The 27,129-nt window shown below is 38.7% G+C and overlaps 1 protein-coding gene across 1 annotated transcript in view; it reads left to right on the top strand.

The window, feature by feature from the left end:
- Window positions 1-24,860, top strand: part of SLC38A6 (solute carrier family 38 member 6) — a 45,251-nt gene extending 20,391 nt beyond the window's left edge. The window contains exons 7-16 of the mRNA XM_050711139.1: window positions 3,918-4,000; window positions 4,471-4,529; window positions 9,346-9,411; window positions 9,621-9,674; window positions 11,407-11,486; window positions 12,201-12,301; window positions 16,639-16,763; window positions 17,640-17,784; window positions 17,903-17,997; window positions 19,158-24,860. Of these exons, the coding sequence (XP_050567096.1) occupies window positions 3,918-4,000; window positions 4,471-4,529; window positions 9,346-9,411; window positions 9,621-9,674; window positions 11,407-11,486; window positions 12,201-12,301; window positions 16,639-16,763; window positions 17,640-17,784; window positions 17,903-17,997; window positions 19,158-19,238 (889 nt within the window). The 3' untranslated portion in view covers window positions 19,239-24,860. The remainder of the gene's footprint in view (window positions 1-3,917; window positions 4,001-4,470; window positions 4,530-9,345; window positions 9,412-9,620; window positions 9,675-11,406; window positions 11,487-12,200; window positions 12,302-16,638; window positions 16,764-17,639; window positions 17,785-17,902; window positions 17,998-19,157) is intronic.
- The last annotated feature ends 2,269 nt before the right edge of the window (window positions 24,861-27,129 follow it).

Below are 27,129 nucleotides of genomic sequence, written 5' to 3'. Positions count from 1 at the left end.
TTTAATAAACAATTACGTTTCATATGTAAATGTCATTTTTAGTCTGTTAATGTATCTTTTCCAGCTGTGATAGTCATCAGCATTTCATTTGGGTTTTATCACCTACTCCTTCAAAATTGCACTTTCAACTCCCCTGTTCATACAGAGTGATGTTGAGCCTGCTACTCTATCTGCTGGGTGTGTGTTCCCATCTGACCATTCCCGTATTTTTAGCATAAAACATCACTTAACTGTTCTTTCTTTAATTTAATGTCAGCTCTGTTAATGCAAAGTGACTTTTTCTAACAAAAATACACTTTTAAACAGCTTATGAGCACTCTTAACAGGTAGAATTTGGAGGTCCCACGTGCATACATATTGGCCAAAATACTGTTCTGTCTAAAAAAGGCAGTATAAAAGACTCTTTTATTAAACTACCTATTAGATAATGCTCCCATCAGCTTTTGGTGTTATCAGGGTCCTAATGCAGATCTTTGAGAGGAGAGCACTGGTTGAACACGCAGACAGGTTGCAGTGGCTGAGCCAGTTACTGCAAATGATGTGAGCCACAGTAATTCTCGCTGCGCTGTCAGCACTACCACTACCCATACTTCTTCCTTAGCTGAAATTACAGTTTGGGAATGAAGCTCAATTTTGCATTGAGAAAGAGCTGAAATTGTCCATCGGAATACTAACCACAGCTCAAATGGTAAGTTAATTTTCAGCCAAGGTCTTGTGCTGTCTCTGCATCTGTTACTGGGAGTTCTTCCATTGATTGATGTTCTTTGGACACAATTTGACTCCTCTGTTCTTTGCCTTAGCAAATAATTCAAATGCAGTGGTCAGTCAGTACTCCAGCTGTATGGGCATAGCCGACCGTCCATGTATGCCCACATCCATATTTCATATATTATGTTGCCATATTAGTTGCCATGATGGATCGTAATCTTTCGTTTCCATGCTTTTCTTTATATGGAATATCAATTCTAATATAATTTTCATGATATTAGAGTAGCTTTTTGCTAACAGAGATTTTTAAATTGTGCGAAATTTTCCAACACAAATAGGTAATCAGTTATCAAGCCAAAGCAGCAGCTTATGTATGCAAAGGGCATAAGTATTGCCTGCTTTGATTAAACTGTTTTAGCTGGCCTGCTTTTTTCCAGATGTGGTTGCACAACTGCTCTGGTTTTAAGTCAGTATGGCATCTGATAGGCATGCCTTTGGGTACAGAATTTGTCTTTCACTGTAGTTAGAATTTGTCAGATGTGTCAGTTAAACTATCTATGAAAAATGTTTCATACTCATATGCCATCCCGAAGCATACTTCCAGGAAAGTCACCTAAAGAATGTTTTGCAAATTGAATTACTTTTATAGCTAAAGGTAAGCAGGTGTGCATGTGTTTGAAAGGATCAGACCCAGTGTGTAATATACCTTCATGTCTTAATTAAAAAACAAAAACATATGATATAAACACTTGTTAATTGAAGCTGAGATATTTCACTCTCTCTGCATAACAAGAATTGCGCATAGTTTTGATGACATGAACGTAGTTTCAAATGAGGATTGTGTTAAAAAGTTGTAATTTGTGAGCCCTCTGTTAACATTTAATGACCCTGTCAGGGGGATATGATTGATGCAATTAAGTTGTCTTGCTTGTGTGTTATATAATTGATACGGACTGAGAGTAAGATCCTAATTTAGAACATATGAATCTCTTGTCCTGTTGCATTCAGGAATGAAATTAAAGCAATTTATAAATGTCTGCTTTTAGTTAAAATATGGGGGAGGGAGAAGGAACATCTGCATGCCAAAGTATTTTCAGTAGAGGCAAGGATTTATATTCTGAATTTCATACTTGGAATGCATTTATCATGTAGGATTATATCTGCAGATTAAACTGATTTTAAAGGAAATATAAACACATTTATTCTGCCTTTGGAAAATAAATATATTTCTACAATGGTATTTTGGGAGAAAATAGACACACATTTTGATAACCAATAGCTGGCCCACTGTTCCGGGTGGATTTTTTGTCATTGTTTTTTTTGGGGGTAGAGGGCAGGGAAGTAGGTTGAGCTCTTATAAATAAAAGAATTGGATATTCTAAAAGTAAACACAATTATTTTTTTCTCCTTCACATCACCTCACTACAATTTTACTCTCTTCTTTCCCTTCCACCACAAATGTTTGTGTTGGTTTTTTTTTTTTTTTTTCATTTACCATAAAGTAACCCAAATCATTTTTTTCCTTGGGCCTGTTGAGCTCGTGAGGAAGTGTGGATCTGCTGCATGTCGTGAATTGGGTGACTTAAATTAGAAGCCTCACGTGTACATATCTGAGGCATTTTAGTTACCGTTAAGCATAAAGCAGCATTCTTTATGATTTGCCTGCTCTTCTGTTGCTCCTAGTGTGAACATCCACCATACTAGAAAGAAAGAAAAAGTTTAAAAACGTCACCCGTAAGTGTCAACAATATTACTTTCAACAATATTAACAATACTACAGCAGACAGTTGATCTTGGCAAAGCTGCTTTTTAACTGTAGCAGTAGCATGCGTAGGCTAGTAATACATTTTTTGAAGAGTGATATATTTTATTTTTAATATAGATATTGTCACTTAAGAGTTACTTTGATTCAGAGACGGGCAAGATTTCCTCAGCCTTGAAATTCCTCTGTTCATTTACATTACCTATATTTTTTTAAACAAGTGACGCAAGTGGTTGGCCACCATGTATGACGGTCGTTCATACGTGTATGCGGTAATTTTTCCTTAACACAGGTGTTACACTGCTTTCCTTATGATAACTTGAGGTGCTGCCTGTTTATTAGGTGCTAACCATATCCTGGACTAAATAAACTTGAAGGTCAAAGGCCAAGGTGTTTATAGGTAGTAAAGTCGGAGGCTGATGTGCAAGATGTTTATCAGTACAGGATATGGTGGTTACCAAGTTTGGGGGAGCCACCCTCAAGATGTTTCTGTTTCTTAACAACTTACACATCTGTACTTTCCTCTGTCTGAAGATGAGATTTTTACTGCATTAAAACTTCACATGCCTCTGTGGTGCTTTCTATATGTATGTTTTTATGTATAAGCATTGTAGCAGATTTCATTATAATAATTTCCATCTCTTTTGTCCCCCAATTGTTGCAACAAATGAAGGATCACTGTGCAAAATTAAAAATAAGGAAGTCTTTTTTATTGCTGCTCTTTCTCATTTTACCTCTGGACAGCAAACATTTCAAATTACCTGAAAGCTGATTTTCTTGTAGTTTTCCTCTATTATTTGAACCCTGTGGGTGATAGGAATAATGAAACTTGGGCAGAAGGGAAAGTTGCCATGTTTAGAAAATGTAATGGAATTTTTAAACCAGTGGGTTGACTTTTGGTTAGTTAGCTTTATGCATCATACCTCTTGGAAATGTTGAGGAACTAAGTCATGTAGGAGTGATAAACTGAAAGGAGATTTTTCAGTAAGTGGGATTTAAAGTTGACACTTCTTCTAGTAGTGGAAATAGACAACTTGATGTAATCCAACTTGAGATATGTGTAGCATGTTATGTAATCACTTCTATTGGAAATCCATAGAGAATGGAATATTCATGGCACTCTGATCATTGGTTTGAATAAAGGCAGGGATTTGCATACTGTGCTGCTGAGAAATAATTTTGCACACATCAGACCCCTGCTTCATGCAGACACTTGCCTACAGAACATTGCCTGCCGTGCTGCTTCATTATGGGATGGTGCTCTGCTTCCTTACTATCTGGGAGCTCTATTTTATATCACAGTACAGACACCGGGGGTAAAACCCTGAAACTGGAAATTATTTATTTTTATCCTAGAGAATATTTTGTCTAAGTTCACAGTTTTAAAGTAAACATGCTTTTTAGGACTCATGAACTTTGGATCAGTCCTAAGTAGCTTTTCCAACAGGTCCTGGTACCTTGATGGGAGACTGCTGCTTCTCATTACTTCGGTCTGCATTGTTTTTCCCCTTGCACTTCTTCCTAAAATTGGTGAGTAATTAAAGGAGAGAAGCGAATATTATTCTACTTTAGTAGCAATTACAATTGAAGACTTTAAAACCTTAATGGGTTATTTATTTATTTTAACTGGCAGGGGGCTGGTGATGGCGGGGACTACTTAAGTTGTTGTAGTATGTTCTGCCTTCCAGCCCTGCCTAGTTAACCTATTACTTGGGTTGCAGTAGTATTTTGTCTGCAATACTAAAATAAAATCTTTACAGCAGAACATTAAAGAGCTGCATTTACTTACAGCATGCCATTAGTGGTAAGCCAGTTCTAATTCTGCCCTACAAAACTACATAAATGATCTGTGACAGGCAGTTGGAATGTTGTTATTCTGAGTCCTAAGCCCCAGATACCAAGCACTGTAATAGAAAACATGCCTAAAATGTAAAGCTTTAGCTGTACATTAGGATCACTTTCCTTATAAATTCTCTTTTATTTTTACTGTTATTTTACAGGCTTTCTTGGCTACACAAGTAGTTTATCATTTTTCTTTATGGCGTACTTTGCTCTTGTGGTAAGTTAAAAATCAGTGCACAGCTTATCTTTTTTTTTCTTATTGTTTAAATGTTTTCGTAAGTCTGTTTTGAAATGAATTGTCTTCCCTTCCCCCGTTACATTTTATGTAGAATTCAGAGTTTTGAGTTCAGTATGTGCCTGCTTGGACAGATTACATTTGTTTTGCTGAGGCATGGAAATGTGTATGAACTTTCAAGCATGTGAAAAGATTTAAAATAATTATATTTTGGACTGGTAAATGTAACAATATTTTTGTTTTGCTGACAGTGCAGTGAAGGGAGCTGGCACACATACTTTTGTTTCCCTACTAGTAATGGAATAGAATTCTGTTTTCTTAGCTTCTAACTATTACTTACTTCAACTAGCATAGAAGAAAATTTAATATACTCCAAATAAATTAAATTTACATGTACAATGGAGTGACAGAGTTCAAAAAAAGGCAAGGAAAACTAGAACTTCATTAAGGCAGTTTACAAGATTCATTAATACGTCAATGACCTTATTCTTCTTCCCTGCTGAAAGGAAAAGTTCTTTTCTCTGAGCCATATGGGTTTTTTGACCCTGATGTTCACCCTCTCAAGGCCCCTGTGAGGTAGATGTTTCCAGATATCTGAAGTGAGACTTACTGGGCAGATCTAAGAGGAAAAATATTGCACCCTTTCTCGTTTTTACAGCGAAGAAGTATGTTAATGCACACGTGTAATATGTAGTACAACCATGCAACTCACACTGTCATCTAGGTATAGAATCAAGAATCTTTTTTGGGAGCCTGGAAAAATGTTCCCCCTCTTGCCTGTCATTCTGGCTTGCATTGACTTGCGTTTAATACCTGTTTTACAAAGGGATAAACAGAGTTGAAGGCAAGTTGAACAAACATGCCATCCAGGAGACCAAGGCAATCCATTAGGAACTAAACCATGTGATAAAACCAAACTTCAAAAGCTGTCAAAACATCTCCCTAGGGTATCCCTGGAGAGCTGCAGTGTTTGTAGGACCTTGGGAAGTATTCTTCCAAAGTTTAGCATTGAGGAGCAGCCATGGCCTTTCCAGAGCTAATGGAAATTCATTTGTAATATTTATAAATTACTTTAACTTTTGACCTCTTTCCTAAACTTTATCTTAAAAAAAAAAAAAAAAAAAAAAAAAAAAACACAACAACAAAAAAAAACCATTACCAACAGCAACAACGAAGTTCTAACTGTAATGCTGAAATAGGTCTTGGGCCAAAGCTATTTGCAAGAGTTTTAAAACAAGTCCGATTCCTATATTTCATTGTGAATTTGCACAGATGTCTGAAGAAAGCTGTTCTAGCGCATGGTTGCATTTGAAAGTAATTCTGGGCTCAGAGAAAGCAAGTCTGTAAACAAGGCTTGCATGCAGACGTGACAAGCTGCGATGATTCGAGCAAGGGTTTAGATTTGATTCCCTGTAACAGAAAAGCATGCAGGGAGTTCTAACGAAGGAGGGCACATTTCTTATGAAATGGTAGAAATTGTATGCTTAATCTTTGTTGTTAAATGACAAAGAAAGAGCCACTGAAAATCTAATTGAGGTAAAAAAAAAAAAAATAATTAAAAGCTGTTATGGATATTTAGAGAAAACTAATACTATTCACAGAGTATTTTATCTGACTTTTTCAGACACTGAAACTCAAAGGAGTTAACTGTGGTTTAGTTTTCGTATCTAATTGCTTTGAAGTGGGTGATACGTGCTGTTGAAATGGTGTTTTAGTTTGCACAATGTTAATTTCTGTATGGCAGATATGCTTTAATTTATTCCAGAAGAAAGCTGTGTTAGTCATATGGAAGTAATACAATCATATTTTGCATATACAATAATTCTATGCATTTTCATGTGCATACCATCTGTTAAGCTTTTTGCCAGCAAGCCACAGTTTAAATACAGCATGCAGAAAAGGTAGGTGCTATAGACAGCACGTCTTGGTCACTATGGTCTGGTGAGTGCACTGAATAAAAGGGCTGGAGACTGTTCTTGTGCTCTGCTGTGGGACTTCGGCAGGTCACATATCTCCTCTCTGGGCTTCAGCATCTTTTCCTGTAAAGTTAATATACTGTTTATAGTCTTCACTTAGAAAAAATGAAAACACTGAGATGAACTGATGAGGAAGAAAAAGTACGTATGTATGTAACTATTAATTGAAAGCCAGATTCTGTGAGGTCCTGAGCACTTTCTCTATTTTCTGATTGTTGAATACTTTCCTGATGTGAATCCTAAATGAAGAGGAATGAAATGTGAGCATTGCACTTTTTTTATTGCCTTCCCCCTTGCTGCATCGAATATTGGTGAAGAGTAAAGACAGATTTTTTTTTTTTATGGAGACAGCCCTATTGGTAGCTTGTTCAACAAAGGTGTTAATGATTCCTGGTGGTATTTTTCTAAATCTGTTGTTTACGTTCCCAGAACAAAATGTGAGGCAGATTGGGAACCTGCCATATGTAATGAATGATGTTATACACAGAGAGCTTCTCTTTGCTGAATGCTGTTAGTACTTTCGAAATAAAGGGGTTCCTGTTCTCCCTCCATATGATACCAAAAAGCAGCACCCCCTGAGAATGTTAGAACATTTTGAGACCTCTGGCTTTATTTTTAGCAGTGGTTTTGGTGTAGGTTGAAAATACCCTATTTCCATTAGAATCTGTCTTTAGGTTTTCCCTCTTTTTTTTTTTTTTTTTAAGTTAAAACCAAATGTTTGTTATACTCAAAAGACAATGTTTATATGGAATAGGCTTGAAGTTCCAGAGGAGGATTGTCTGTGCTGCCTGCACGCCTGCTCAGATAACTGAGCTGTGCTGCCAGCTTAACAATCTCTTCCTGTTGGCAACTTTGTTAGAAATAAGGAGCATACTGCAATCAGGAATCTGAACAGATCTGAACAATTAAGCAGGTAGGCAAATAAAGTTACAGATTTGGAATGCATCTAGTGCATTGTCTTCTTTTGTTTCCATTTCAATTTCTTCTTAATCCGTATCCATTTCATTTTAGAGGAATGTGCTCCAGCTTTTATGGTTGGTTTTTCTTGTCCCCCCCGACCTCTGCAATATATATATGTAAGGTTGCTTGTTGGCTTGCTGGAAGCCCTGCACCCACGCCCACCGCTGCCAAGCACAGCTTATTTCCCCCCTCAGCTCCATGCAGCTTTTCATTGCTTAGGAAGCCTATTCAAGCCTTAGCCAGAGCTAAAAAAACAAAGCCTTTTACTTAAAAGCCCTTTACTTAAAAACAAAGCCTTTTACTTTGGAGCCTTTGAAATCTCTCCCTTATTTTCCCTACATAGGTACCTTTTAAATATACAGATCTCCTTGAAAAACTACTTTGCCTTCTTGCTCAGCCTCATAAATGCCTTCAGCTAGCCAAGAGCCTTAGGCATCCTGGGGAGGTAGCACTGCCGCGCATCCAGGGCTGTGGTGCAGCAGTCTGCATCTGTGTCCAAGCTCGTTATTTCTGCTCACTGCATGGAAGGAAGAGATGTTGCAGAGGCATACATAGGTGTGTGTTAAGGCCCAAGTCATGTTCTGGTGTTTGGTCCTTTCCTTCCTCTCCCATGCTCACTCTTTGGTTGAGCTTCTTGATGTACCAGCAGTGTCATCTCCCTTCTTCCACCTTTCCTTGGGTGGCATTGCAGTTGACATGGCACAGAGGGAGGCAGTTAGGCCAGTCAGGAAGCGAAGAAGAACAGACCTGATACGAAGCACTGCCAGTTTAGTGTCAGAGACGTGGTTGGAGGAATCCTATTTTCACTTTTAATCCTTTTTCACAAAGTTTACAGAGTGCTGTTGTGCAAGCTGCCTCCTAGTTCCATATCTTGAGTTGCAATTTGTTTGAATCCATTTATTCAATTTAAGTTGTGTGTTATTGCCACAACACTCGGCATGTTGTGTACCTGCTATTTCCATGCCCCACAGTTTGTCCCAAGGTAGCATTCCCATGCTTCTCTTGGCACTGGTGGCAAGAGGGAGCACCTAATCCTTTCTCTCTGGGAAGCACCACTTGGCTGCAAGCAAAAAGTTAATTCTTTGAGCCAGAAGAAACATTGTCTTCCATGTTGTTCTTCTCATGAATCTGAGTCTTTAATTAAGTTTTTAATTATTTGCTCTAGGCTTCAAAAGAATTATAACCTCTAAAGCCAAGCAACTACAATAGGAAATTAATTAGGGTGACGAGAGCAATATAACTATCATTTCAAACTAGCCTCCTGAAAAAAGAGGTAACGTTTCTTACTTTAATTTCCCTTTGATTTTCAGCACTGTTACTTGGCAGTCCCTAAACCAGCAGGGTGTAGCTAAAGCCCCAATGACATTCTGGGACAATAATTGCATTTATTGTTTTTCCTTTGCTTTCTAGTCCAAACCATATGTTTCTGCCTTTTAAGATTAGCCCTAGGCTCTGCTCTATCTCTGTTAAGGGCTTGTCTACTTAGTGAAAGAGCCTGGGATAGCTAACACAGCAGCTATTCTGTATGGGAGGCAGTTAGTGTGGAGCACAGAGAGAGTGAATGCGGAGCACTGGTTGTATTTCTGTTAATGTCATAGCTCATTTCAGTACAGCACCTCCAGACGGGCAAGCCATAAGGCTGCCAGCTGTGCTTAGTGAGCAGCTGGATGGAATGGCATGGACAGGCTTTTCTGTCGAGTCCCCCTTTCTGTAGACCAACTATCTACTAGTCAAACTGCTTGATTTACTGTGGGTGTAGCTGCCCGCTTTGTACACCAACTGTCCGTTATTATCCCTATGTATATCTAAATGTAGCCTGATTTTTAGGATATCATTCATACATTGAATGTGGTGTTTTGCAGGTTATGATAAAAAAGTGGTCCATCCCTTGTCCTTTACCTCTGAAGAGTGCAATAGAACCTTTACAGGTAAAGTACATGCTGTTCTGAAGTTCTTCTAATTTTATTAATAACTGGAATGCTTTTTTTTACATTAACACTTTCAAAATTACTTGTGATTTAAATTCCTTCTTTTCTTAGCCATCTCAGTTTTACTATCAAGAAACCAAAAAGTTTCACGTCTGTGGTTTGGGCTCCTTCTTTCATTATGTCATGTTTTTTGCATGTATGTCTTACAGGTTTCAAATTCTACTGCAGATTGTAAAGCAAAGCTCTTTCATCTTTCAAAAGAGGTAATCTCTACTAACAGTAAGCTAACTAAAGGGGAGGGTGTTAAAGAATTGGGGTTTAATCTCTATCCAGGGTAAGCTAAACTTCTGTAAAACTAGTTATAGGCTGCTGAAATATTTCCTATACCTACTGCCAAGTGTTATCCAGTCTCTCTTTCATTTTTTATATGAAGGCTGGGTGTCCAAGTTAGCATTTAATGAAAACATTTTGCAAATGTGACTGAAGTATTAAGTGTAACGGATCCAGTGGTGGTCAGCCTCATGATGCAGTCAGATCCAGCCAACTTAATGTGCTGGAAGTCACTGCTGCTTGACTGTATGGACACTTTTAGTTCCTTGAAGAACAGGTTTACTGAAACTGCCTGGACCTAATCTTAGTTTTTGCTTACCTGAAGCTAATTCTTCAGGCCTAATGCAATCTTGTGCATTTCATTGGATGCCAGCTCAGGTATTTGTTAATTAATCTGGCATTTAAATTGTGTCACCACCTGCTATGTCTTGCAGGAGAGGAAGTATTATAGGATCATGGAATCATTTAGGTTGGAAAATACCTCTAAGATCATCAAGTCCAACCGTTCATCTGGCACTGCCAAGCCTACCATTAAACCACGTCCCTAAGCACCACATCTGCACATCATCTAAATACCTCCAAGGGTTGGTGACTCAGCCTGGGCAGCCTGTTCCAACAATTCACAATGCTTTCAGTGGAGAAATTTTTCATAATATCCAACCTAAACCTCCCCTGGCACTCTGGTCTCTGCTGGGTGGAGAGGAAGGGGAAAAGAGAAGAATAAGTTTGGGACAGGCCTATAGCGTATTGGAACTCAAGAGGGCTGCAGTTGGTTGCATTTGTCTGAAAGAACAAAATCTGCCCCCCCCACCCCCCCAAAAAAAAAAAAAAAAAAAAAAAAAAAGAAAGCTTGGGCAATGCAAACATCAGACAAATGTAAATGTAGATCAAAGAAGAAATTTTGTTTTGACCAGAAGCATCTACCATGATGTTACAGCTTTTGGTCTGGCCTTTTGTACTTTGTAGAACCTATACTGCATTTTGCCTTTTTAATTTTATCAATTGAAAGTGGCATATTTTTTTTTTTACCAGCATGGGCCTTGTTGTAGTTTAGGTTATTTTATACTTTAATTGCTACTTGGCAATTAAAGTAAGCTATAGGAGATGATTCATCTCTGCTAGTAGAAGTTTTTGAAATAACATACCACTAATTGTGTGGTTACAACTTTAATTATGTGACTATCTTAAAACTTCGGATGCTAAAGCACGTTATGTTTTCTGGGTGCTGTATCCAATTTTTTATGAAATAATGAGAAAATAGTGAAACCAGGGTTAATGGAGTAAATAATTTGATAGGTAGCTATGAATATTGAAATTTAGAAAACTTCTTAGAAAATTCCATGGTCGATACACGGACTCTGGGGCAAATCCTACTCTTAAGTTCTTAGCCTCTGACTTGTTAGCTGATTGACATGCTGTCTGATGACCTCTTCTGATCATGAAATAGTGAGCTAGGAACAGCACTTGAAGAGATACCAGTTGAAAAGGTCCAGTTCTGTGGAACGATTCAGAGGCACCATTTTGTGTTGTGAAGATTTATCTTGAAGCATTAATATGGAAAGATTTTGTCTTCCAAGGCTTGTACTGAACTCTGAATTCATTCAGATAATTTTCCAACCATCTGTAATAACAAACAATCTAAAATATGTTCTTCTTCTATTTTAGAGTGCTTATGCAATACCAACTATGGCCTTCTCTTTTCTCTGCCATACCTCCGTTTTGCCGATTTACTGTGAGCTCCAGAGGTAATACATGAAAACACAGGCAACATTAATATGTTATGGTAGCTTTCCTGCAATATTTTCCCTAAATTAATCCTGAATGTTCCGAAGTCAATGCTGTCAAGCAATGCAAACTCGGTAGCCTTCATGTTTTTGGGAGGTGTACAGCTCTAGTCTGTACTGGCTTTTCCTCTCTTACAGGAGAGAAAAGTAGAAAATATGGTTCCATCAGCAATGTCAGTACATTGTCCTGGCCATCTGGAGAAAAAAAGGTCATTTGCTAAGGTACTTACTAGTTAGTTTTTATTGCTGTAACTGAAACTGCATTTCACTAGATTCAGTGGATTTTGGCCCAGATTGCCTTCCTGTGTCCGGATATTTATCATCCTTTATAAATCAAAACTTTGATTTAAAAAAACAAAATAAATTTATATGTATATATATATATACACTCACATATATCACTCTGGCATGTCTAAATTCCCTACCACATAGGGACAGTGTTTGTTGTCTGCATGGAAAGTGCACTTTAATTGCAAGATTAAAAATACTTTTAAGAAAAACAAGTGTTACTGAGAACATAGACTCAGCAAATAAGTGTGGCCATAAATTAAGAATATGCTTTCTTATGAAAGGCAAGCTGCTATGTTTTTTTAATAATGTAGATTGCATGGTGTTCAATGGTTCACATTAAACAACACTCATTTTCTTTTTTTCTCTTTTTTTTTTTCATTTTAGTCCATCCAAAAGTAGAATGCAGAATGTAACTGTCACAGGAATTGGCCTGAGTTTCCTAATTTACTTTATGTCTGCTTTGTTTGGGTATCTGACATTTTATGGTAAGTATGTTCTCCAAGTATTCTCTAGAATGCAGGCTAATAATAAATGATGCATGCATTGTCTGGAGAACTTCAGGCTTGTTTATGCATTGATACACTTAAATTCTCAGAAATCTTGGTCCTGTGAAGACTTAAGGATATGCCTGATACTGCAAAGTGTTACAGTCTCATTGACTTCTCAGAGTGTAAGTGAAAGTCATGGTTTGTGAGAGAAATTTTGAGATCTGGTGGCAGAGTCTGCTGGTCCAGCAGGTTTGAAACCTCTCTTCTAAGGCTGTATCTTCTAGCAAAATTCATCATGCCTGTTAACCCTGTGATATCCCCACTTGTTTTGTAGTCTCTCAGTAGCGCTGAGGCTGCTGCCTTTTTTGAAAGGGTTGTGACCTTCAGTAAGCTAGCCCTGATGTCATGGAGACATGTAGTTTTGCAGTCATTTTTGCCTTGTCTGATACAGCTTGGCTACAAAGCATGTATTGCTTCCTTGTTTTGTTTTATGCTTTTTACAAATTTTTCAGAACTAGCACTAGCTATTTCACTCAAAATCTGCTGGAAGTTTAGTTCCTTTCCTAAAATAACAGGAAGTTTTATTTTAAAGGATTGCACAAAGCGACTTCTTTGTGATACCTTTTCTTCATGCACAAGGTGAAGATAACCCAGAGGACTCCAGAAAAAATAGGCAAGGAAGATAAGAAAATTAAAAGGGCTGAATCAGACGAAAGGTCCATCTGATTTTGTGGCTTGACTTCAGTGGAGGGCAATGAAAAAGGCTAGGGAAGAATTAAAAAAAAATTCAAAGCGTAAGATTTGAGTTGGTCTTCCTAGTACATGCTTCCAATCTTCAATAAATTGTGTTCCATGTGGTTCCTGAGCTGGAGGTGGTATCTGCTTGATACATGTTCTGAAGCAAGAAACACACATTTCTTAGAGATGTTGTTGACATAATACCTGATAAAGTAAATATACCTTTTCTATTTACCAAGCAGAAAAGTGGCAGTGAAACTGTCCCTACTAAATTGTATGGATATCTTCCAGTTCCATTTGCTATAGAGCTTACATGACAAGGTACTTGAGTACCAATTTAATAACCCTACGTGGGACCCCTGTATACTTTTGGGAGCAGTTTTTTAGTTGAGTTTAAACGCAGGTGACTGCTATTCTCATGTTTTGCAAATACTCAGATTTCCAAACTCTTATCTACATAGTGGCTTTTTAAGGTCCATCAGAATCTTGGCAGAAGTAGGTGTGTGTCTGTTTCATAAAGCAATTTTAGCAGTCTTATATAACAGAGCTAGCAGCTGTTTTGTCATCTTCTGAATGGTTAGCAGTTTGAGAGTGTTTTCATTATTGTCATATAATGTCACAGTGGTGCCATTTCTAGGAAATGTCATTTATCTCTAAGCATCCTGCTTTAAATTTGTTATGGTGTGTTATGCTTAATGTAGCACACGTTTTCAGATTGAGTTGCCTCTTCTTAGTGATCTGTCTTCCGCAGTTGTATTATACAAATGACATCATGTAAGTGCATCACAGTCATCTACGTGGATTTTTCTGATGTCTTCTGAAAACTCACCCTTCATATGGGATGGTCACATGCTAGCCTGTCTGGATTGGAATGAATAAAAATTCTTATAAGGACAGTAAGACAATAACACTGAGGTATTCTGATTAGGACTTGCCTCTCCTTTTCGGAGTGTTTTACATTTCTCGATCATGGCTTTGGGATAGTGCTTGACAAAGCAGCAAGAATGTTGGCTTTCAGGAGCTAGCAATTCCAGATTTCTAGGAAATTTTGCACCTGTTTTCTGAGTATTAGTGTATGTCTGACCTTAACTGTCTGAAAATCTTCCCTTGATACTCAGAATCCTTTGAAAAATTACATGGGGAGTCTTGAAACCCCCTAATAGCGTATAGGCCGCTGTTACTGTTTCCTAATTTAATTAACTGCCTCCATGTGATTTGTAGGAAAATATAATTTTAAGTGCCGCTGTGAGAGATTCAGGATGAGAGATTCACTGTTAGAGAGTCAGATGAGATCTCCACAGGAAGATTAAAAAAAAAAAAAAAAAAAAGGGAGTCCTACAAACAGTCCCAATTCCTGTCACCTTCACTGTCATGGTTTCTCTGGGGCAAGGCCTTTTGACTGCAGATTTCTAGTCCGTTTCACTGTGAACATTTCTGGTGTTCTGCAAGCCTGATTTCTTTTAGTAACTGACTCAAGAGCCTAAAACACCAGAACCAACAGTGAATGTTTGTAAGATATTACTTCTTTCCCTTGCAAGCTTCTGCTCCTTTTTTAACTTTTTGGTTGTCTTGTTCAATTAACTTCTTTAAATAGAGAGAATCTGTTCTCTGTTCCTAAAACACCAGTCCAAGAAAATGCAAACCATTTTATTTTAAATTGAAAACAAACAAACAAACAAAAAGTTTCCTCTTTGAAATGAGACATATTTCATCTTTCTGTGGCTCAGAAGTTTTATATTGTTTTCTGTGGATTTGAAACTTCATACACTGACTAGACTTTGAAAACGTGGTCCATTCTGAACTCCAAAAAAGCACACATAGTCAAAGGAGTAGGCTGTTTTCTGGACTCTGACTTTTGCTGTCAGCTTAGCAGTAGTGAAGCTTTTCAGGTTAAAAGGGCAGATGTCTTAGACAAAGGTGAAGGATGCAGGTGCTGATTCATCACTGTCCCACTTCTGCCTTGAGTAGTACAAAAGTAACTTGTGGTGAAGATGTACGCACGGTGTACAATACCGTAGTAATTCCACAGTAGACTGGGTTTTGCAAAGCTAAATATGCACGTGATGGAGATCACACTAGATTCACACTCTGAAGAAAGTAGAGCTGTGATACGAAAGCTTTTGGTGTGGTTAGTTGTGTTACCAGCGCAGTCTCTGTTCTCTGGGTGCTGTAGGAAACCAAATTGCCAGCCTTTAAGTGTCATTGTTTTGCACTTTGCCTCCATTTGGCGTGGAGGAAAATCAGTCTCAAGTGTCAATATAGATTTTTTTGTTGTTGTTAGAAATACCTTTTAGAAGTATAACTGATGCTAAATATTCTTCTCCATGTCATCCAGCAATACACCAATATATATATATATAGGCAGTGGATAAGAAAAGCACACACCCAAGCATAGTCCCGAACATTTCTTCCTTTAAATTAAATTGCAGCTTTTCTTTCAAATCGTGAAATTTTACCTCACAGATCACTTAATGTTTCTGGAAAAATAAAAAAAAGGGAAAATGCATTTCAGTCAATTTAGCAAAGCGAATTTGTTCCTGGTTTCTAGTTGAACAAAAAGAATCTGGTGTTATGTGTTTCATACAAACAGAACAAGTTTTACAGTACTGTATACTTGGCTTCGTTTCATGTATCCTTTTTCTTTACTCGGCAAGACAGCAGACAGCAAAAATAATACAATTTGTTTTTCACACTACTGAAGATTTTTTACTCTGCAAATGGTATTTGTCAACAGGTTTGTACAGCATCTGTACCAAACCAGATCCTAACTGAGACAAGTCTCTAAATTGAACTCTAGCAGCCTCCGTGCAGGTATTTGGAGCCTAGAAAAGTGAATCCGGAGGTTACAGTATTGCTGACATGTTAGGATTGGAAGAGTTATGTAAAGACTTAATCAGTCAAGTTGCATTTTCTTTATTAGTGAAATGAAGCCCCTGCTTAAGTTTCAGGCCCTTTGTCAAGTGTCAGTACTGGGAGTCCAGACTCTGACTAAACCCACGTTTTAATTTGTGAATGGTGCTTTTTGTTATCTGTTGAAAATATTCCCATAGAAAAGATTTAAGACTTGTGGATACCAATATCTGTATGTTTTCTTTAGTTCTGTGTGAGATGTTTTCAGGAGGTTTCTAGACTTTACCTGTGTTGTTAGCTCATCGTTTCAAGCCACTAAAACTTGTCTTTTATTTTAAGCCTAGCTAATGTGGCAAAATTCAGGTAAGTTTAAACATTGCCTGAATAGTGAGTGGATTGAAAGTTTCAGAACACGTATCTATGAGGTTGGAATATCTTTTTAATACTTCCTCCTCCATATTTGTATCTTCTCTTAGATGGCTTTGGATTCAGCAGAGGCTTTATAGGGTCTTGCCTTTTGAAGGTTTTATCATTATCATTATTATTATTATTTTTTTTTTAAGTTTTCTCTGGGTTATGTATCAGTTAGAGCTGGTATATCAGTGATACTTCTGTGCACCCCCTCCCACTCTGCATTAGTTCCAAGCAAAATGATCAATTTGAATGTAAGCTTAATATGCGTTGCTAATTATTTCACTGTTAGGTCTCAGGTGATTAAGAAAACAATTAATTTTTCTGTTTTTCAGACAAAGTGGACTCTGAATTGCTGCAAAGTTACAACAAGTACCTGCCACATGATACTGTCATCCTGACTGTTAAATTAGCCATACTGTTTGCTGTGCTTTTGACAGTCCCTCTAATCCACTTCCCAGTAAGTACTCCTAAACATTTTTAAGATGGCATAAGCAATGGTAACACTAATGCTTTGCAGACTGAAATATTTGAGTCACATCTAGTCTTGTGTATCTTATTCACTTGTCAAGTGATTGATCAAAGACCACATATTTGCATATGTTCCATGAGAGCTCCAAAATAACAACTAACCACTAAGCTAATTTGTGCTCTTGAGACAGATTTCAGATTAAAACTAGCCCACAGCATTGTTTTTAATTTAGAGAATTCAGAACTTCTAAAGTTTATTTAGTTTGATTTTTTTTTTTCCTCTTAGATTGAGTTTTGCTGACTTGGATTTTCCTTTCTACATGCACGCACACGCACACAAACAAACTCACACTTGAAAACTCAATTTCATTGTAAATTGAAAACACATATTGACTTATTTCACCACTGGAGAAAAAAACACGTTAGCTTATCAATACCATGGTAGGTTTGAGAGAATTCATTTGGTTATGACAAAAAAATAATAAAAAATAAAAATAAAAAAGCAACAGTTAAAACTATGTATATATAAGTAGTGTATAGATTACATACAAGTTGGCAGCAGTGTTACTTCCTAACAAGCATGCTCAGAGACATAAGATTATCCCCAAACCTTTTATTGTCCATGCAAATAAGGAATTGTTCCTTAAGACTAAGGGCCCACATGATAAATATTGCCTTAATACTTTAGTTATTTCCATGCTACAGAAAGACAAAACTTCATTTAACTATTACCAAATTATTTTTGCATTTGATTTAAAATGTTCTTTCACATCTGAAATGATACAATTCTTGTTTATGAAATTGAAATAAGATTAAAATATATGCATTTATTTAGCCATGCAATGTTTCTCTTCCTTTTATGCAGGCAAGGAAAGCAGTATTGATGCTATTTTTCTCTCATATTCCTGTGTCATGGATTTGCCATATCTTTGTCACTTTAGCACTGAATACAATTGTTGTTTTGTTTGCAATGTATGTGCCAGACATTAAAAACATGTTTGGAGTAGTTGGTAAGTTGTTGTTTGTTTTTTTTATTATTTTTATTTTTATTCAAGAAATTCAGTATTATGATGAGCTAGTATATTTTAATCTTGTTCCAAGTAAAATCTTACTTTCTGTTTTTTAAAGGTTCAACCACGTCAACATGTTTGCTTTTTATATATCCTGGACTATTTTATCTGAAGCTTAGCAGAGAGGACTTTCTATCACCACAGAAACTTGGGGTATGCTTTTTTTCAACTTGTGCTAATTATATTTAAAGAAGCTTATTCTAGATACATCTTAATGCACTGTAGAGCATGTAATCCAAGGGGCAAAGTTCCTGTTTTCATTGCAGTTTGCAAAATCTGTGAGCATTTTCTTTTATCGTTTGTGTTAGCTCTGCTGTTTCTGAAACTCCTTTTTTACAAGACCTCTTAGAGTAGCAGTATGTCTGTGGGCTGGACCACTGATCTGAATACATGCTTTTCCCTATAGTTTTCAGATGTCAACTTTTAATCCAGTTTCTCTTTGTTTTTTACGCATTACTCTGATGTTGTTTGGGCAGCTGGGACAAAGCCAAACTGCATTTAAATGAAACAGTGTTTATGCTTGTTTTCTGTGTAAGCCTTCTGAAAAACATGGTGATTTTTTTTTCCTTTATGGTTTCTCTTTTGGCACAGTATTTTAAGCTCTAGTTGGAATTTGTGCAGCAGCCTGCTTTTTGCGCTATAACTCTGCTTCTTTTTAACCACTGCTCAGCAGAACAACTCTGTGACAGTGTCTAAAATGCCAACAAACTGCTTATACGTAGATTATCTGCTATTCCTATGATTCACAGGGCTGCTCTTGTGTTGATAAATTAGAGAACCTGAAAGAAAATTTTGTGATGAGGCTCTTCTGACCATTTAAAGTCTTAAGTAGGCACAAAAAATTGGGGGCCTTGTTAGAAATTCACAATCTATTGTATCTTGAACTGTGGTTTCCTTATTGTAACCTGGCTGTTCAGAAATATAAAGAATCCATTGTCATTTAAATTTTGGTAAAATACAAATTCAGTTTCTTAATTCATTCAGAGCTCTAAAGGGCTAATTATGTTTTTTTTTTCCTTCTTTTTTTTTTTTTTCCAAGCATGTCCATCTATGCAGTTTTCATACTGATACTGCGAGCAAACTAAACTGTTCTGGGAGTTCCCAGAGGAACCATCTCAGGGCAGACTTAGTTTCATTTCACCCTAAGCAGACACCTTGTATTTGAAGACTGAATAATTGCAGCGTAAAAGATTATTTGAAAAGACACTGTTTAAACCTGTCCTTACAGGTTTTTTCATCATCAGTCATAAGCTTTAGAAATGTAAAATGCTTTCTTCAGTAAAACATTAATTTTTCTCTTTCTTTATTCACAGGCATGTGCACTGGTTATTTTTGGCATTTGTGTTGGTCTTCTCAGTTTAGTTCTAATAATTTTCAATTGGATTAATCAGTAACAGCATATTGTTACTGTCTGAAGTGGGCTTCAGGAGGACATCAAGAACCAGAGATATGTCAAAACTACTGAAATGAATGCTGAACATCCTAAAGAAATCACTGTTGAAGAAATAATCCTCTGGTTTTTAGTCCATTAGTAAGGTTCTTTCTTTAATCTTGAGAAGGAACTCTCTTCAGTTATTGCACAATAAGTCTTTGCCATTCTAAAATATTAGTTTTTAATGATGTAATCATGACAGGTAAAAAGATCTCTTGAGAATTTCTGCAATGCAAAAACAGTTTAGTGCACATGGTGAACAAAAGCAGAACCTTGAAATAACTTTTCTTTTAGAGAGAATGATATGGACAGATTTTATATCAATCATGATGTGCATGCCACACATTATCCTAACAGTGAAAGACTTCTGTTGCTTGAATAATTTCCAAAACTTCAGCCAGTTCATATAAAGAACTTCCTGATTCCAAATGTTCACCCTAATTTATCCAAATATGGATTCAGAAACCAAGAGCCTTAGCCCAGTTTAATGGGCACATCGTGGTAATTGTTTTCTTGAATACAGTTTTATACCTCTGTGTACTTGAATCATATTGAAGTAATTTTTAAATTAGAAGCTTTTGCCCATCTAGCTTAATAGGTTTTAGTAGCATTAGGAAGTCTCAATTTTCAAGTTAAAAATAGATATCTCTCAATTAATGTCTGCTTTTGAATGTTATTCAATTTACCTCACTATTCCTGATGGTGGAAAATGTTTCTTTTTCTCTCTTACTCCCATTTCTACTAGTGTTTCATGTTTGAAATAGAGCATATCTATATGTTATGTACTGCTGTGTGTCAGAGGAGGTTTGGGCTTGAAATGTGAAATTCTGCCTGTGTTGAAGTCAAAGGAAATTTTACATTTATGGGACCTTAGTTTTACCCCAAATCTCTAAAATTTAATGTACACTTCTGTAATTCTTGGTCTAAATGGAATGTGACTGCAATTTTCAACACCAACTGGGCTCTGGTATGTATGGTATTGGGTGCCCACCGCAAAAGTTCCTCATATCTTCCACTGCTTTCATTCTACTAATATCATGGTAAACCTTCTTAAATTTGTTACTATCAGATGGAACAGTATGGCTTTAAAATAACCTAATCTCTTTAGAGACTATATGCCCTAAAGAAGTTAAACCTCCACAGGAATGGCTTGCGTAAAGTTAAGAAATTAGACCTCAGACTCAAATGGCTTGATTTAGAGAGTGGGAAAGTTCTTCATCATTTCCAGATGCAGTATTTCTTTTAATTTAGGTTAGCACTTTTATTTCTTTTAATTTAGGTTAGCACTTTTACATCTGAGAATTGGTATAAGACACAAGCAAAACATAGCAAAGTAATTTATCTATGTAATTTGGACGCAGCTAGTAAGTGCCATTTATATTTTCTTTCTGTCCATAAGGTGCACAGTTAGCACACCTTTCTCTAGCTGGAAAATCCTGCTGAAACAATGCTGTTAATATGTTGATGTATGTTTTATCATTTGAGATAGGGAAGATGCCCCAGTAAATTGGCATTTCTAACTTCTTAGCAGCAGGTCTGTGTTATTGAGCTCCAGTGCAAACAGATCACTCAACTCTCGGGATCTGTAAGATGTTTTTCACTTCTGATAGATGGCCTGAAGGCACCCAGGTGGTGTTGGTTGTGCAGCTTGGTACTGCTTCAGGAATCCTTTGTGCCTCGGGAATTTTCTTCTACTTAAGAGTTTAATACAGAAATAGACTTGAGTGGTGAGGCACAGGCAGTAACTCAGAAGTTTTGTTGAATCCCCGTTCTGTAGGAATTGGTACACTATATTCTGGAAAAGATTGCAGTCATTTTTATCACAAAGCTTCTAGCAGAGGTTTCATGATGCAAGGTGAGCCATCTAAGAGTTTGTCACTTCCAGAAACAGCATTCCACTCTTGGCCAGAAGGTCACAACTCCTTCTAGGGCACCAGCACTGGCGGTGGCTCCTGCTCAGTGTGTTTAACTAGCAGAAAGCCTGTGTGACCAGGAGATGTGACAAGTTATCTGCCAAAAAAAAAGAGTGAGCTCTTTTAGGGTGGAGGGAGTAGGACTTCCTTTTTGTGCAGCAGCAGCCACTAGATGAGTGTTTTTCTCACAAACCTCACACTTGACCTGCTGAAGCAATCTGTGCACACAGAGCATGCCTCCAACTCGAGAGGTCTCTGGCCTCCTGGGATCGAGGGGTCAGTCAGACAGCTTCTCATCATTGTGTGAGTATTAGGGATTGAGGCTCTGCATCTTGCCTTTGTTCTCGCAGTTCTTTTTCAACTCTGCATAACCAGGTATAGCCACCTTACTGGCTGTGGCTACCCTCTAATAGCTGTTTGATGGGCTTTGGGGTTCACTATAGAGGTGAACTATAGGGGTTCATCCACACTGGCTTTCTCTTGACAGTAGTGTAAGAAGCTGAAAATCTACTTTCTTAAAGTGTATCTTGAGAAATCGATGATAGCAGTAGATCAAGAAATTATTTTCTGACTGAACCAAAACTTTTTAGGAAAACAGGAGATGTGTCAATGAAGTATAGATGTTTTGGTTTTGGGGTTTGTTTGTGTTTTTTTTTTTTTCCAGATGCTAGGAATTAGGAGGAATATTTCTTAGAATTGGGAGGTTTTATGGAAATTCTTTCTCATTTATCATATGCTCTTGTAGTTTACTATTGAGTGGAAGTTGTAAGACATCATTGCAGTCACTTTATTTTAAACTCTAAACAGCAGGACTTAACAAAGAAGATTTATATCATCTGTGAAGGTGCTGAAAGTTGACAAAGTTTTGCTAAGCCTTTGCTCTTACTTTCTCCTGAAAAAGCTGAGTCTTGCCCTGCACTGCAATCCTCTGCTCGTACACAGACAGCTGGGTTTTTGTACATCATGTTAAAAAAATGGGGACTCACAGAATACCTGAAATAAGGTGTCAGTTTTACAGTTGATCCCTGTAATGCTATGGAAATCACTACAATTGTTTTTAATCCGTGGGTACGCAAGCCTGGCTATTAACTAACTGTCCTGGTAGGTAGGCTCTGGAATGATGAATACCAGTGTGTGAAGTTAATACACTGTGAGGATGAAGGGAAGCAATTTGCACCTCTGCTGGAGCTCTGTTATTACATTTTGGCTGCAGTACAGGAAGGATAGGAGCACATGGCTTTGCAGAATGCGTTATCTTCCACTTGAAAAGAGATGGAAATACTGCTACTTTTAAGAAGCTTGGATGATACATAACTTAAAATGGGGGGGGGGGGGGCAGAAAGAGAAAGGGCTTAGAAAAAGGTGCAAGCATTTTCCACTGTGAAAAAACAAAGCAAGAACACTATTTTTATCCTCTGAATCTCCCACAGACTCTTCTGTTCATTATGGCTGTGTAAGGGTTTCACTACCGTTGTACACAAGCATGAGGTTTTTTGAGCTGAATGTACACCCGCTCTGGAGCTTTCTGCTGAGTCATGTGCTGCTAAATATATTTTTCTTCTTGTGTACAGATTTTGTTGGCTATATTTCCACATTTCTAAATTTTAGTGGTTCTACTTTATTATCTGTAGCTACCATTTCTGAACTCACTTGGCAACGTTGCCTTTCCCCAGATGAACAAGAGGAACAATGTAGAGATGAAAATTATTTGGTAGCCTTTGATTTGTTTTCACTCATTCTCCTATTTCCATACCTTGCCAGTTTAAGAGCTGCTCACATTTCAGATGGACTGTGGTAAACTGGGTGCGGAGAGTGTGCAAGCAGCATTACAGAAATGAGTACTGCAAAACAAGAGTGTTCTTAACCTGTCTTAGTATTGTGGCAAATGCTCCTGTTTTACTCCCATGTTTCTAAGCAGTTTGCATTCTTAATACTCACCTTCATTGCAGTAAGTTTGTTTAAAATTTTTTCATGGCCCTGTGTAGTGAAAACTGAGACACTGAAACCATCCTGCTCTCTCTGTCACTCCTTTCCCCTTCCCTCCATTTCAGTTTTGCATTAATCACGGAATTGTAGGGGTTGAAAGGGACCTCGAAAGATCATCGGGTCCAACCCCCCTGCCAAAGCAGGTTCCTTAGAGCAGGCCAGTTCTGTGGCTCTGGGCAGGAACGTGCCACTATGAGCACTCCACATGGTCATTATGGGGAGTGCAGCGTGGGTGAATGGTCTGCCCTTAGTCATGCCTTGTGGCTCTGGTTTTCACTAGGTGTCTACAGCTGGTCATTGCCAAAGGTCAGTGCTAGATGCAGGCAAGCCTTTTTGGTGTGTGCCCGTCATGTCTGTCCTTGTAAGAATTTGTCTTTTTGGAACATGGAGATATCATAACTTAGTAACAGGGGAAGCCTGTGCTGATCTGGAGTTCTTAAATCATTTTTGTCAGACGGAATGTACTCAAGGTGCCATATTTCCTGCCCCTGCAATCCTCCTAATGAGGAAAAATGCGTGATGGTCCACTTGAGCTGCTAGGGCAAGTGCCAAATCCTGCCCAGCTTGTAAACGCATTGTTTCCATGAGGGAGGATATGGGCTTGTACTTAATTACTGTATGAACAGTATGTTCATTACTGGTGCTGCACAAATAATCACTTCGGTATGGATCTGGAAGTCAGTGCTCCAAAAGCTGCAGTGCAGGGAGGCTGCAAGTACCTCCACTGGCGTCTCCCTTGGGCACCGGTAGAGCAGGATTACTGTGGGCTTTTTGCCTGACCCAATATGGCCAGTTCTGTTTAAAATAAATTCCTAAAATTAATTTTAGGATTAATCGTAAAGAACACGAACCATTTTCATTAGCATCAGCTGATGCTCTTTCAGTATTACATAGGATATGTGAGGACAGAATCGTGCCTGTTTTGGATACAATTAATACGATTAATTGCTTTGTCATCGATGCAGATGTGTACCTTTCTCGTAAGCCAGCTCCCGAGCTCTTACTGAGCCAAAGTGAGGTTCAAAATTCTGAATCCTGCTAATTCAGCAGCCTGGGATCTTTATTTGGCTTACATTGATATTTGTATAAACAACAGAAGGGGATGGACATTTTACCACTGCATCACTGCAAATGCTTGAAGATAATCAAGTTGTTTCCAAATGTCCCTACGGGGATGAAGATTAGTGTTACCTCTGTAGTGGGCATCCTAATGTGCTCTCAGAGATTCAACTTTCGATCAGCCCAGGAGCTAAAGTAGCATTGATTGCTGCAGAACTCCTTTCCTAATTAGATTTAACACTTAACCCAAAATTGTTGTTTTACAGTTGACTTCAATGTTGAAAGCATTCATTATAGTTGTTCTGCATACTGAGAAACCATGAGGCATATCACTGCCTAATGACTGCCAGTGGCAGACAGTTTTCAGTATTAAAAAAGAGCTGCCTAACTTCTACAGTTTGTGGTGATGTTTTTTGTGTTTGTGTTTCAGTAGTGCTCATTCAACCGTGCTTAATGTGGAGTTGAAATTCTGTTGAAAATAAAAAATAAAAATCATCTGTATGTAAAAAAGGCCTAGCTGATGTCTGACCTGTGTGTTGTGCAACATGTTTCCTATTCTGAATTCCCTGTGGAACAGCTAGGGTATGTTCCGAAAAAGCAGAAAATAAAGAACAGTATTTGCATAACTTGTTTGCTTGTCATCTTTCCTTCCCCATGCCGTGTGCGTAGCCTGCCCGCTTAGCGAAGCAAACTTGGTGCTGGGTTCTCTGCCCTCGGTTCCTGAAGTGCGATGGCGTTGCTGTTAGCTCCAGCTCGGGCTGTAGCATTTCTCTAGCCAGGGAAGGGTGATTTCCTTAAAATCATTCCTGGTTCGCTGTGTTCTCCTGTGTAATCGTCTGTGATTCCTCATTCCGAGCACCGATGTCTTGCAGCACCCAGCTTGCAATGAATGTGAGATGTGCTCCAGGAGGCTGCTGCTCATTGCTCCTCCAGGACCTGTCAGCTCTCAGCAGAGTTTGATTTTACTCTTTGAACTATGCTCCAAAATGTAAAGGGTGCAGAGAATTGCAGTAGGATTCCTCATAGGTATTGGTTTCATCCACAGCAACCCTGCGTCTGTTTTGCTTCTGTGAAACGAGAACCAGCAGAAGAGATGTGAGTGGCCACAGCCACACAGCGTGCCCCATGCCAGCGCTGCCTCCAGGCATGGATGGTGGGAGCCGGGCAGGGCAAAGCAGGTGGAAAACTGCTCATAGAAACCCACGTGGGAAGGGCATTTTTGTGCAGCAAGGTGAGGGGCGGCCGGGGAAGGCAGAACATTTCTTTAAGGAGCAGTAGCAGGAGGGGTGACGGCTGCACTGGAAGGGCTCTGGAGCAGGGCCATGGTTTTGGGTTGTAAATCACAGAGCTCTCATTGCTGTCCAGGCTGACAACCTGCGAGCACAACCCCAAGCACTCTGCAAAGTCTAAGGGAGTCTTGAATTGAATAGGAGAGAAAAATGGACAAACCTCATCAGTGTACTACTGGCTTGATTCCATTGATTCCAGAGCTGTATGAATGCAAGTGTGCTCGTCACACAGAAATGAACATCAGCAAATTTGTGTTTACTTAATAACATTTGCCCCAACTAGAATTGGTACCAAATAGCCCCAGAGCTGCCTTTTTCAAGTGTGATGCTTTATTTTGTCCTGCACCACACCAGCTGCTTATACCTGTTTCTGTTGCTGAGTGGGTCCTGTCCGGGCTTGGCATTTCGCTTGCCTCCAGCATAGCTGCTTGCATGTTAGTGGTTTACACAGCAGCCCTAAGACGCCAGGCAGCTTGCTGCACCTGGTTTAAATTTAAAGCTCGTTTGCACATGATGTCACACTTTTATTGTCAGCATGGTGAAGGTCAAGACAGTTCATTTTGGGAAGGTTTGCATTGTTGAGTCTTTACAGTGCAGCCATTAATGCCTTAACCATCTGATTTACATTTCAGTTTTCTGGCATGATGTAATCAAAGGCACTAGATTTATACGAAGAACAGAAGGCTGGTGTGGTAGCTAATCAGCCTGGGTTGCCGAACTACCTTTCTGGAGACCGGGGTGGAAACGATCGCTCCATTTTGTCACGCAGCAAATCGTGGGTCTGGTTGGAGGAGAGCTGAGAGGTCTGGAAGCTGGGTGGTTGCTGGAGGTTGCTCCTTCCAGGTGTGCGGGGAGCGCTGCCAGCCACCCTCCCAGGCAGGTTACAGGATTTACACATGGAGACCTAGAAGGGACCTAGGACATGCTTATCACGGCACAGAACCTAGAGTTGATGACCATGAAAACCTTAGGCCCTATTCTCACCTCCTCAAGCTTGGCTCTGCTGTTTCATTTTGAACCTCGGTCCGGAAGCGAGGATTTAATGCAGCGTTTTCCCAGCTGGGTTTGTGCAGCCCGTGGCTGCAGATCTCCCTGCAGGAAGGGTTTAAGAAGCCTGTGTATTTTACAGCTTTGTACGGATCTGGCACTGGGGATAGCTCACAGGACGTGTAGTGAGATTTTTGCTTGGGGATTTTGATGAACAACTTCCACTGCTTTCAAAGAGAGAAATGACCGAATCCATGCTTTTTATTGTCTGCGGTTCACCTCTCTTTTTCCAAATGCATAAATTGTTATTTGATCCTTTAGACCTAACATTTGAAAGGCCTGACCCGTGTGGCAGAGTCAGCAGTCTGGCCTCGTGTCGGTGAACACCAAGCATGGAGACAGAGGCAGTCTGGACAACATCTGTGCTAAGTGTCCCTCTTGAGCCCTGTCTTGGTGGCGTGGAGGCTAACTTCTGAAAGAATACTGGCCTCGCCTTCCTCTGGTACCTGTTAATTGCCAGTCATTGTGCAGTCACAGGAGCCTGTGTGTGTGGGGGGGCTCCTCAACCCCGAGTTTTAGGAGAGGTGCAGGGAAATCTCCTCTATTACTCCCTGGCCAA

Source organism: Cygnus atratus, chromosome 5 (genome assembly GCF_013377495.2).
Source record: "Cygnus atratus isolate AKBS03 ecotype Queensland, Australia chromosome 5, CAtr_DNAZoo_HiC_assembly, whole genome shotgun sequence".
Taxonomy (NCBI): Eukaryota; Metazoa; Chordata; class Aves; order Anseriformes; family Anatidae; genus Cygnus; species Cygnus atratus.
Note: the sequence above shows the minus strand (reverse complement) of the source record. Positions and strands in the feature narration are given on the sequence as shown.